This window comes from Lagenorhynchus albirostris, chromosome 3, assembly GCF_949774975.1.
Source record: "Lagenorhynchus albirostris chromosome 3, mLagAlb1.1, whole genome shotgun sequence".
Taxonomy (NCBI): Eukaryota; Metazoa; Chordata; class Mammalia; order Artiodactyla; family Delphinidae; genus Lagenorhynchus; species Lagenorhynchus albirostris.
In genome coordinates this window covers 164,382,255-164,394,317 of record NC_083097.1, presented here as the reverse complement: position 1 = coordinate 164,394,317, position 12,063 = coordinate 164,382,255, and the positions used below count along the sequence as shown (strand labels likewise).

Sequence of the window (12,063 nt, the reverse complement as noted above, 5' to 3'; positions counted from 1 at the left end):
GGTTTGCTTGCTCTTTATGCCCCCAGTGTAGCCCAAAAAAACTTGTCCCGTGTTAAGACCAGCTGCTGGTCTCCTGTTAGAAAGCATGTCTAGAGCTGCCTTCATTCGCCTATAACAGCCAGATTCCTTGTTCTTTCTCATTACTCAACTGATTATTGCAAAGACCTCAAAAACTCTTCCACGTACATTAGCCAAGACATGGAGCAACTTTAGACCTATCTGTATGGATTAGTTTCAGGTTATCTCCTAACCATTATTAGGATCCCAGAAAAAGACTGAGTGAAGCCAAGACATTGGACAGAGAGAAACCCCAGAGCAGGGAAGAGGGCCTGAGAAGAACAGGGGGATGGGGAATGGGGAGGGGGGCGGAACACGGACAGTGTTCAGAGACAGGACACGCGGACAGAACTCAGGGTTCTGAGGGCGCCTCAGGCAAAGCCCAGGACATTCCACGCCTATCTTTGTCACACTCTGGACTTCTGCTCACAGATTTCTTTTGGACAAAGCTGTGCAGCTTTAAGAGAGAAAGCGAGGGCTGTGATATGTAGCTGCAGTCATCCTCGGTACCCTCCAGGTAATCAGAAACACTTGGAAGAACAGATACCTCCACCCAACTCTTAGACCACCACTGTGTGTGTGCGGTTACCACCCCGCCTCAGGCAGAGCCCCCCGAAGGGCAAAGGCTTCACCGACCTGTAAAACTTGTTGACTCTGATCTTGATATCCGTCTCGTTGGGCCTGCCGTTGCTCTTCTTGCTGCAGAAGATCTCTTTGATGCGGCCAATACGGTACGGCTCAGGGGCATCTAGGTTGCTGCCTTTGATGTAGTCAGAGTATTTCCGGTAGTGTTCTGGATACAGAGCTTCATCCACAGGCTCCTTCCGTGGGCGTTTCACAGGACTGGACAGCTTAATGCTGCAGAGAAGCAACTGTTATGAGTGACTGAACATGAAGCCTTAAAAAGCAGTCTCAGCATGACTGATCAGTGACGATAACCACTTAAATTCAAACACTTTAAACTAATGCAGCTACGTACCCTTAGACCAGATTTAGAGACTAAATCTCACCCACACTTTTAAATGGGTACTCTCCATCTGTGCTCTGGGGATAGTTGCTAAGGCTGTTCAGGTTCTCCCCGCTCCCAGCCTCAGGGCAGGCGTGTGGCTCGTTCAGCTCTACAGGTGTGCGCAGCAGGGACGCACAAGCACTTGGAGCGGCAGCTCTGAGCGCCAGGAGAGCCTCCAGCGTGCTTCCCCTCGCCTCTGACTGCCAACTCCTGAGAAGGCAGGGCTCCGTCAGCCCAGGGCCCTGAGTGACACAATAGTCCGAGTCCCCTGAACCACAATGGCCACACAGTACAGGCAAGAAGTAAACTTCTGTGATTTTAGAGTTGTTACCACGGCATAGCCTACACTCTGACTGAGGCATCGACCCAGAGGCAATGCGGGAGAGGCATGGGGAGAAGACTCGTGGTCTGGGCAAGCCGAATTTGGCCTGACCGCGTACTGGCTAACTCAGGCCAGCAAATGAGATGCCAGGCTGCCAAGACCGCAGCGCTGCAAACTCTGAAGACTGCAGCTCAGGGAGGCAGCTGCTGTGCTTTCCCATCAGACCCCCTGAAGTCTGACGGGCTCCAGAGGTGTCTCTGAACACCTCTGCTCTCACTTCAGCTGTGCCAGGAGCATCTGGTAGACAGCACTACAGGGAGTCCTCCCCTTCGAGGCCAAAAACTGGAGCTAAAGGGCGTGATGCACACTCACTGTGCGGGCCTGGAAGGACCGATGTTTTGTAATGTACGGTGACTGAATGGAGGTTGGGGACTGGGCTCCAATTAGGACTCGAGGAAAATGGAATTGCAAGTCAGGAAACTGAGCTGACTAAGCTCAGAAAATGGTGGTTGTAAATCCAACCACGCACTAGTTCTTAGAACGAACAAGGAATGGATCAAGTGTGGACAGTATCTGTGGCTTTGATTTTTCCCTGAAGAGCGTCAATCCTCTGATGTGGAAGTCTTTTTTTTAAATTTTATTTATTTTTGGCTGTGTTGGGTCTTCGTTGCTGTGTGGGCTTTCTCTAGTTGTGGCGAGCGGGGGCTACTCTTCGCTGCGGTGCGCGGGCTTCTCATTGTGGTGGCTTCTCTTGTTGCGGAGCACAGGCTCAGTAGTTGTGGCGTGCGGGCTTGGTTGCTCCGCGGCATGTGGGATCTTCCCAGACCAGGGATCAAACCCGTGTCCCCTATATTGGCAGGTGGATTCTCAATCAGTGCACCACCAGGGAAGTCCCGCAAGTCTTTTGGTGCAATTCCCATTTACCAACAAGTAACTCACAGTCAGCCTTTACTTTAGGCCAGGCGCTGTGCTAATAAGCAACTTTCTTTTAACTCACTTATTCCTTAGGGGCCTGGCAGGCAAGGCACTCCTCTCCCCACTTGATAGATGGGAACTGGGAGGGGCTCTCTGCCATGACCAGCTGGGCAGGAACCCACCACTGACCCTAAAGCTCTCCCTTAGCCAGCGGGCTCTCTGTCTGACTTCTTTCACAGACAGCTTCACTGCCACAGAATTATAGTCGCTCTGCACTGGAAGGCTGGATAACGTCTGCTCACCGCAGATGACACTGTGACAGCTCGGCAGCAGCAGGTACTGGGCTGCGGGGTGGGGGACATTGTGGAGCCAGCTCTGTACTGACCCAGAGCTCCTGGCCCTGACTGCAGCCAGGGGCACTCACTTGAAGGTGAAGGCCTCGGGGGGGAGGTACACGCCATCGCCCACTCGATACTGGATGCCGTTCTTGGTGGCTAAGCTGTAGAGGACCCGGCCATCCAGGTCCTCGAGCTGCTCCATGACCCTGGGAATTTCCTTCTGCCTCATTTCAGCCAGACGTGCACAGCTTGCACAGAACCTGAAGGAGTGAAGGACAGAAACCAAAGGCCCTTAAGTGACTGGTAGTGACTACAAGCAGCTGCCACTGGCTTAATCCAGACTCTGGTGACCAAGAGGAAGGATTTACAGATGTTAGGAGGAACTGGCTTTCCTGCACTTTTATGTTCACACTTTGAAAGCACTTATTTGGGACCAAAGCCCAGAGATACACACAATAGGAAAATGACAAGCCAACCCCACTTTTGAGTAGTCGATCCTAAGACATTAACAAACAGTCTAGAATATGGTCAAGAATCCACCACGAGCGATAATGCAGACAGTGGTAAAGACAGGAACTCAAAACGTCAGAGGAGGTTCACGCTATTACCTCTAAAGGCTGAAGAGGTATTTGGTAAAATGCAACATTATTTCTGATTAATAAACCCTTAAAAGGAGAATTAGGGATTGCCTTAAAAACAGATCAAGCCAAAAGGCAGCTCCAGGTTGACTGGAGAAACACCAGAGGCATCGCAGCGAGCCCTCCTAGCCTCAGCCCTGTCAGCCTTACTGTCACACACCACTCGCTCTGGAGGTGCCGGCTGCCACTTTTAGTTAAAACAAGTGAGGTACCAAGGTTACAAAGGAAGACGTGGGGCACTGAACACTTTATAAGAAGCAAAAGCTTCCCTAAAAGCATTCCCCCACCAGTTCCAATAAAATGGAATCAAAGATCTCACTTACGAGAAAAGACACAAGATCTGTGGTACAGACACTGAGGAACCCAGAAAGACACATCCTGTCCCTGGATGGGACAGCTTCTCCCCACCAGGCTGTCCACACACTTACAGCCACTGCAACCCAGTCAGGCTGCTCTCTGGTTGGTGAGGAAGACGATCAGAAGACGTGGGGAAAGCAAACCCAGCAGAGAGAAGCACGGGAAAAGCTCGAGGGCTTCATGCAGACGCATGGCGTCCACGAGCACCACCAGAGCGGCCCAGGAGCGCAGTCGCGGCACTCACTTGTACTTGTTGTCCTCCACTGGCTGAGTTTTTGGAGGGGACTCAAATCTTGCGTAGTCTTGGTCATACCAAAGCTGGTAGAAATAGGTCTTTCCGTCACCCTCCGACATCAGGGCCTCAGGGTCCACGCCTCCCTAGGGACAAGACTGCCGTCAGCCATGATGACCCCACGCATTGAGGAGGGGCACACGAGGGGCGCCAGGCACTCACCTCCAAGGCCCAGTTTTCCGACGGGGCTTTATAGACGACCTGCACTTTGCTGTGAATGTATGAAAGCTGCATGTCCTCACATTCGTCTACCAGGAACAGCTCCAGGGGGTCCGACGTGGCCCCGAGGACTGTGTCCGTCCCAGCACAGAACCAGTGGGCATGAAACATCTGCCCGTTGCTGCTGTCCTCCCACAGCGCCGTGACCCTGGAGCCGGAAGAGGGGGCGGGAAGGAAGTTCTAACTTGACCGGCAGATCTGGACCGAGTCTCCTTGGGGGACATGTATTTTTTGGTTTTAGTATAGGGCAAAGAGCTGCTGCTATTCTTACAAAATAGGAACCTCCTACTTACTCAACAGAAAGTGTGGGCTGAAGTCAAGCAGAGGGAAGGACACAAACCTTGCTAAATACAGTGGTTTTGAAGAATCATCTGGAATAACAGAAACACAGTCCCCCACTTCCAGGGTTTCCGAGTCGATGCATACCTTCTTATAGTAACTCTTCTTCCCATCGGTCTGAAAACAAGAGCTTAATTTCAGGTGAGGATGGGTTTGAAGGTCCGTGCTAGGCTTGACCTGCGAGTTCCTGTTACTTTATAGGAAAGTATCACTCATAACAATTTCTCCAAGAAGCCGTGAGCTCTACCAGCCTGGCTACTATAGAGAACACCCAACTTCTTTGGCTGGAAGCCTGCAGCAAAGGCCGCTCACATCCCTCTATCACCACCTCTGCCCTCTTGTGTCAGCAGCAAATGGGATTCTAGCATTCAATTGTAATAGCACCGTACCCCACTCCTCACACCTCCCTTAGCCACACGGACCTCCTTCTTTCTCTCCCACAAGGAAAGCTGGTCCCACCTCAGGGCCTGTGCTCTGGTTCCTCCCCAGACCTTCATGTGCTGGCTACTCTCCAACCTTTTGGTTTCAGCTCAGATGTTGCCCCACCAAGAAGCCTCCGTGGCCCCAGCACCCTTCCTGCCCCCTGCCCTCCTGACAGTACATGTGTCACAGGCAGGGGCTTAGTTATGCCTAGGCCTAGAGCAGCATCCAGCAGGGTAGGCCTCACGCTTGTTGAGGAAACTGACCATCTTTGCCTTATGGACATCGAGAGAACAACACTGAGATGACATTCACTCTCCAGCTTTGGTAAAGGATTTGACCCTTAGACAGGCAGGTAACCACAGAACCCCCGGGAGACGGTCTGCTAGTGCCCCCAAACACCTACTCCTAGGCCAGAGAGGACTGTGAAGGCTCTCTTCAAAACAAGCTTGGAAGGGGAACCAGCCTGACACCCCAAGAACTGTATCAAATGCCCATTTTGGGGACTTCCCTGGTGGCGTGGTGGTTAAGAATCCTCCTGCCAACGCAAGGGACATGGGTTCGAGCCCTGGTCCAGGAAGATCCCACATGCCGTGGAGCAACTAAGCCCGTGCACCACGACTACTGAGTCTGTGCTCTAGAGCCCGAGAGCCACGACTACTGAGCCTGCGTGCCACAACTACTGGAGCCCATGCGCCTATAGCCCGTGCTCCACAACAAAGAGAAGCCACCACAATGAGAAGCCTGTGTACCACAACGAAGAGTAGCCCCCCCTCGCCGCAACTAGACAAAGCCCACGCACAGAAATGAAGACCCAACGCAGCCAAAAATAAATAAATTAAATAAATAAATATATATAGTTTTAAAAAGCCCATTTTGGAGTGTGAGGAAAACTGAGTCCTTGGGCGTACAAGCAAAAAAATGCATTTCAGGTGCTTGACCACAGGCCTCGGCCTCTCAGTCAGCTCTGCTCCGCTAACAGGACAAATGGGCAGGGACAAACGGGCAGGTTTCTCAGCTGCAGGGCTCAGGCTGCTTAAGACGTCTGGCAGCGAGATACGAGACAACCGGCTTCTCAGAAGGGCAGCGCTAAAATGACTGAGAGCCTGCTCCTGGATTACCTTGACAGCTTCTCCAACCCAAAAGATCCGATCCTTGTTCTGCTTCTTTTTCTTCCCCTGATGCATCTTTTTGGGTGATGGCATCTCTGGAATATTGTCATCCACTTCTTCATCATCATCTGCCTCCTTCATGGCCATGTTGGGACACCTACAAAGTCAGTTATTATAAGCAAGGTCCTCTTTAAAAGTAAAACCACTGGTTAGGACTCTGTGCTCTCACTGCTGGGGCCCGGGTTCAATCCCTGGTCGGGGAACTAAGATCCCACAAGCCTCTCGGTGCAGGCAATAAAAAAAAAAAAAAAAAAGTAAAACCAACTGAAGGTGTTTTACTTAGAAATCGGGGACAGGCCTGGTGACAGTGCTAGACAAAGGGACCCTGCCTGCTCTGTACCTGTCAACCCAGCTGTCCCACACAAAGCCTATTTGCCATCAGCTGGCATTTTCCTCCATTTCAAGAACAAGCGTTGGCCAAACCTACCTCCTCTTTTGGCAAGCCTGTTTGCTCCTTCCGCTGCCACCAAATTTAACCATATCCTTACAGGCTTTACACTTTCCACACTCAGGCTGTTGACAAATCTAAAACACATTGAAAAAGTAATCAAACAGTCATTATTAATAGCTGGTAACCAGTTTTTGGTGAATTTAAAAACTGTAAATTTAACCTCTTTAGAAGGGAAGTAAGAGTTAGGAACAAGATACGAGGTTTGCATAGGTTAAGCCTGACACATGGTGCTGGGACAGGTGTGGGGAAACGAGAACGCGCACTGCTCAAAGGATAATTTGGTAACCCCACTCTGGAGAACACTGTTCTAGATCAAAGTTAAGTACATGACCTACACCCCAGCAATTCTGCTTCTAAGTAGAGAAGAGTCACAGGAAGCCTTGTTAGAATATCAAGTTGTCCATCCCTGAGGGATAAGCTGGAAGAGTCACAATGAAATATTATGGAAAAGTTAAAGTGTTAACTAGTGTGACCTCCAAACAGCTCCCGCGGACATACTGAAGGTCACGTGTCAGACACAGATTAGTCACGGAATTGGGGGCACCACGGCAAGGAGTGTTCCAGCTCACTTCTACTCCTGGCTTCTGGACGTCTTTGAATATGTAATGTTAACGCTGTCTCTGGGAGATATCTGACTCACCTACCGGGGTACTGTGAGAATTCAATTAAAAATATGCATGAATACAATTTGAAAAAGAAACAAACACACGTAACAGCTGTGAAAGATTCCAGTTTACGTATACTTTCCTTAAAATTTTTTTTAAAGCTTGGATACATATGCACTAGATGAAATAAAGTAAAACCACAACAAGAACAGCGAGGACATGCAAATCCCTATTTAAGGGCAGCCCCTGAAGACAAAGGAGACACTCTGAAGTCAGTGGCCAGTGTGAATGCAGGGCAGTTCTGAAGGCAGCTGCTGTATTTTTGTGTTTAAGTTTTCATCCAAATTAAGTCAAACAGATACCAAAATACTGGGTTGGCCAAAAAGTTCGTTCGGGTTTTTCCGAAACATTGGATGGAAAAACCCAAATGAACTTTATGGCCTACCCAACAGACCCGATCCCTGGGTCAGAGAATTAGGGGGATTAATTCCTCTAGAGTGAAGTAAATATATATTAAAAAATTCAGTAAGAGAGGTCTTTTCAGGCCTCAAAGCTAAGCTGGACAAAGTCCCCACTTTCCCAGGGAACTGATGCCATGAGACAAGGCAGGCTCCTGGGTGGATGTCCCTACTTGGAGGCAGCAGCGCCTCTGTGGGGTAGTCACTCCCTCTGCCCTTACACCAGGGCCTGAGGACACAATGGGACACAGCCAGAGCAAAGGCACCCAGAAGGCCAGGCTCCTCTGCAACAACAGTGGCGCTGACAGCAAAGTGCCCGAGCATGCCTCTTTTGACAGCTGTCCCAGAAGACATGCAAGTCCCCCCAGATCACTAACTCTTTCTTCTAGCTTCTGTTTTAGGGGTCACATTTGAGGAGTGAGCATCTCAAGCCAGAAAGAGAAAGAAGTGAGTTCCTCAGAGATTACAAGGGGAGCAGGCAAGGTTACCTCACAGACGCCACACCGCCGGCGTTTAAAGGCGTTCTCCTTGTCTTCTTTGTCATCCTTTTCAATTTGCTCCGCAAAGAAAGTGTCAAAGATCTGGTAGACCAGCTTCGTAGTGGTGGCTTTGGTGGGGCCTCTGTCCTTCTCCTTGGCAGGATGCCGGATGGTCTGCCGCCTTTCAGCTCGCCTGGGAGAGAGTTTCCATGGTGTTAGCGGGCTGGGAAGAGCGCACAGGATGCTCTGCCTTCTGTCTCACGTCTTCAGTCTCATTCCTGCTGCATCCTTACCTTTTTCCCAAGGTGACCCCGGCCAACTTGATCAGGTCTCTCATGCAGGGGGTCAGGAAGATGGGCTGCTCGTCACTGTCCCCAGCCCGATCATAACTCTCTACTTGTTCCACCACAAACTGGGCGTGTCGAAGGAGAGAATCCTCTGTGAATCGATTCAGGTTGAGCATAGAAGGAGGAACAGTGGTCTTTTAGGGAAAAAAAAAAAAAAAAATCAGAGGTTTCCCTTAGGCTTAAGCAAAACTAATCTAAATCAAACAAACAATTTCTGCTGACTCTGAACATGTTTTCTAGCACATCTCATATAAATAGGTGTGAATCCCATATTGTGAATAACCTAAACCTCTTACCTCGATCTTATTGATCAGGTCTTCGTATGTTGAGTCAGGGTTGTTCTGCAGGAACTCAACTACTATCTTGCTTATGTAGATCTTCTCCTGCATCACACTGAACAGAGGTGCATACTCTGGGCTGGGATCCATCAAAATGTATTCGGCAAATGCTGCAGTGAACGGATGTTTAAGAGAGCAGTTTGAACCTGATGGCAGCTACAGTGGCCAAAGGGCAGGGATGAGGCTATGAGGCTTACAGAACAGGCTAAGAGTCATTCTGTACCCAAATGTCAAAAAACATGAAGTACAGTCCAGAGTTAGCTCATTCGGAAGGGGCCTGTCTGAGCCAGCCAGAGGACGGAGACTGGCCAAGTGGCTTTCCTTTGGCTCGATTCTGGTTTTTGGAATTCAGTTTGGGTTTCAGCTGCAAGAACATGACCTGCTTTTACACCAGAGGGTCAGTTCCAGGGCCAGTTGTAGCTAATATAAGAGGCCATTCCAGGGACTTCCCTGGTGGTGCAGTGGTTAAGAATCCGCCTTACAATGGAGGGGATGCGGGTTCCATCCCTGGTCAGGGAACGAAGATCCCACACGGCACAGAGCAACTAAGCCCACATGCCACAACTACTGAGCTCACGCGCCTCAACTAGAGCCCACATGCCGCAAACTACAGAGTCCACGCGCTCTGGAACCCACGCCACAACTACAGTGCCCACGTGCCCTGGAGCCCGCATGCCACAACTGAAGAAGAAAAAACCCGCACACCACAGCTAGATAGAAACCCGCGCATCACAACGAAGAGCCCGCATGCCTCAGCAAAGACCCGATGCAGCCAAAAATAAATAAAATAAGTAAATGATAAATCTTAAAAAAAAAAAAAAAAAGAGCCCATTCCGTTCAAACCTGACATGCTTTCCACATGGTCACATGAGCCTGACACTTCCCAGAGCCTGACACTTCCCAGAGCCCAACCAAACCCTATGAAAGACAGGAGCGAAGGCCCCTTTCAGCTCCCAGAAAGGTCCACGATTGGTCACATACTTACAGGTGCTAAAGCCAAGGAGAGCCTTTTCACCTCCATCAAAGCCAGCAATCCACCATTCATTTATTGGACCAAGATTTTTGCCATTAACACCACCTAAAAGGGGGGAAAAAGTTTCCTGAAAGCAAAGTAGACTAAGAATATGCCTCTCAAAAGCTGAGGAGGGTTAAGTGGCACTGAGTGCCCACCTGAGCCGACACCTCTTATCAGCCAAGCCGGGCAGTCCTTACTGGAGCCATCAGAGAGGGTCTGCTCGTAGCTGCTCACAGCCCAGTCTCAAGCCCTAACTTTAAGAGGCAATAGTTCCAGTTGAATATTGCTCTCATCTCAAAGTTTTGTTTGTAAACTGTCCCAAACAACCTGGAACGTGCCACGTACCTTCGGGAGACGGGTCATCCTCATATATTGGCTTTGCTGAACCAGAAAAGAGGAGCTCGACATCCTTCTCAATGAGGCCGGTGTCGATCGGGCACAGGTGACCTCGTTTACAGTACACGCTAGACAGGCGACAGAGTGGATTTACCAGCTAACCAAAGGCAGGCTGAAGTACAGAGTCAAGCTCAGACACGAGGTGGACTACGTGCAGTCCCTAGGCTCAGCTGTCTCCTTGGCTGCCAGAACACTGGCTCAGTACAGTGTTCTTTCACCCAGACAGCTTCTACCCGATTCGCCCACCTGGGTATCAAGAATATAAGTGTCTGAAGAGGCAACGTGGAGAGGTCAGCGAGACTGATAGTGGGATGGCGGGAAATCTCACAAGGGCACCACCTGCTACACCCTCCCTCGGTGAGTTGCTAGTGGAGAAACAATGGCTTCTCAAACACATCCTACCCAGAGCTGTACAACCATCCCCTCTAGCTCCAAAATGTTCTTGTTGCTGAAAATGAAACCTCACACCCACTGAGCTGTCACTCCCTATCCCCTCCCCACCCCTGGCAACTACTAATCTGCTTTGTTCCTGTGGATTTACTGCTTCATAGCATTTCATATATGGTTAATTTTGTGCTATGTGACTTTCGCCTCATTAAAAAAAATTAAAATGAGGCACATTATACAACAGCATAAAAGGTGAGGTACATCAAGGACATCGGAAGGAGGGACTCCCACCTCCCTCTGGGGGTTCAGCCTCCAGTTTAAGGGCATCCACTGCCTAGAGATGCTCCTTGACATTTGAGAGGATGTGCATCATTAAGCAGGATGCCAAACTTGAGAAAATCATGGGGTTGGGGTGGGTTCTGCTTATGAACCTGCTCACGCTGGCCTCGAGGCCAGAGGTGCCGTGCTACCCCTCAGAATCCAAGCGGGTCACGTGGAATCCGTGCAGGTCTGAGAGCACCACCACGCTCCCACCACCTAGGCCCTTGGAAGCCAAAATTCCGCATCTTGGACTCTCACACAATTAAAAAAAATTAAAACATGACCACTTTGAGTGGAGTTCCCCTACCAAGCACGGTAGGTAGACACGGGTCACAGCCTTGCCATCAGGACCTGAAGATGTGGGAAAGATGGACCAAGGGAGGGCAGGACACCGCGGACGCACAGAAGAGGAGGATCCAGCGCCCAGCCTGACGGGCTGTCCACATGCTCCCTCAGTAGAGGGGACATCAGGGAGAAGTGCCAAGTCCCAGGCAGGGGCAGGACCCACTGGTTCACAGGAAGGGCTTGTTTCCACCTGCCACTTTCAGCCCAAGTACCAGAGGTAAACAGAGTTCCTAATTACCCAGGTGGTCTGGCTCCAATGGCCTGATGCTACAAAGGCATGTCATTCCTACGAAGTGTGTTTTTACTGCCCCCTTCCCAACCTGCTATTCTTGAGGAGTGGCCAGGAGACCCCAAGCCCTGACACTCCCGACTACAGCGGCCCCGGCCCCTGGTTCTCCTGAACCTCTGCCCCAGGAATGCCACAGGGAAGCAGGAGGCCATGAACGTCAGCAATGCCAACAGCACGTTTCAGCTGTGCTGTCAGGCAGAGGTTGAGCCAGGGGATCGCTGGTAGATGGGCAGCATCCCACTACAGATCAGGATCCTGATCGTGGAGCGTGGGAGACACCACCAACCACAGCGAGTGTACGGAGTACTGCAGGAGAAACATACTGGGGTTTCCCTGGGCCCAGAGCCCCCCAACCCACTGTGGGGCAGGAGTGTCGGAAAGGCTGCCCAGAAATGATTCCACCTGAGGCTACAACAGGCGGCCCGCCCACCCCTACTATTCTCTGGTCCAGGGAGCGGAAAAGCACGTGCCAAGGCCTGAAAGGAGACATGGGCTGGTCCTGGAGCCAAGCCATTTCCCACAAGAAGCAAAGTGAAGCACCTCCAGTTGAGGGG

At 50.7% G+C, this 12,063-nt stretch overlaps 1 protein-coding gene across 4 annotated transcripts in view; it reads right to left on the bottom strand.

Annotated features, from left to right (window-relative positions):
- DNMT1 (DNA methyltransferase 1) overlaps positions 1-12,063 on the bottom strand; it is a 42,302-nt gene that overhangs the window by 7,120 nt on the left and 23,119 nt on the right. For all 4 annotated transcript variants that reach the window (XM_060145234.1, XM_060145231.1, XM_060145232.1 and 1 more), the window contains exons 17-28: positions 10,117-10,235; positions 9,742-9,834; positions 8,715-8,866; positions 8,365-8,552; positions 8,081-8,264; positions 6,506-6,603; positions 6,028-6,175; positions 4,488-4,603; positions 4,091-4,295; positions 3,881-4,014; positions 2,728-2,901; positions 694-915 (exon numbers count right to left, since the gene is read on the bottom strand). In XM_060145234.1, the coding sequence (XP_060001217.1) occupies positions 694-915; positions 2,728-2,901; positions 3,881-4,014; positions 4,091-4,295; positions 4,488-4,603; positions 6,028-6,175; positions 6,506-6,603; positions 8,081-8,264; positions 8,365-8,552; positions 8,715-8,866; positions 9,742-9,834; positions 10,117-10,235 (1,833 nt within the window). The remainder of the gene's footprint in view (positions 1-693; positions 916-2,727; positions 2,902-3,880; positions 4,015-4,090; positions 4,296-4,487; positions 4,604-6,027; positions 6,176-6,505; positions 6,604-8,080; positions 8,265-8,364; positions 8,553-8,714; positions 8,867-9,741; positions 9,835-10,116; positions 10,236-12,063) is intronic.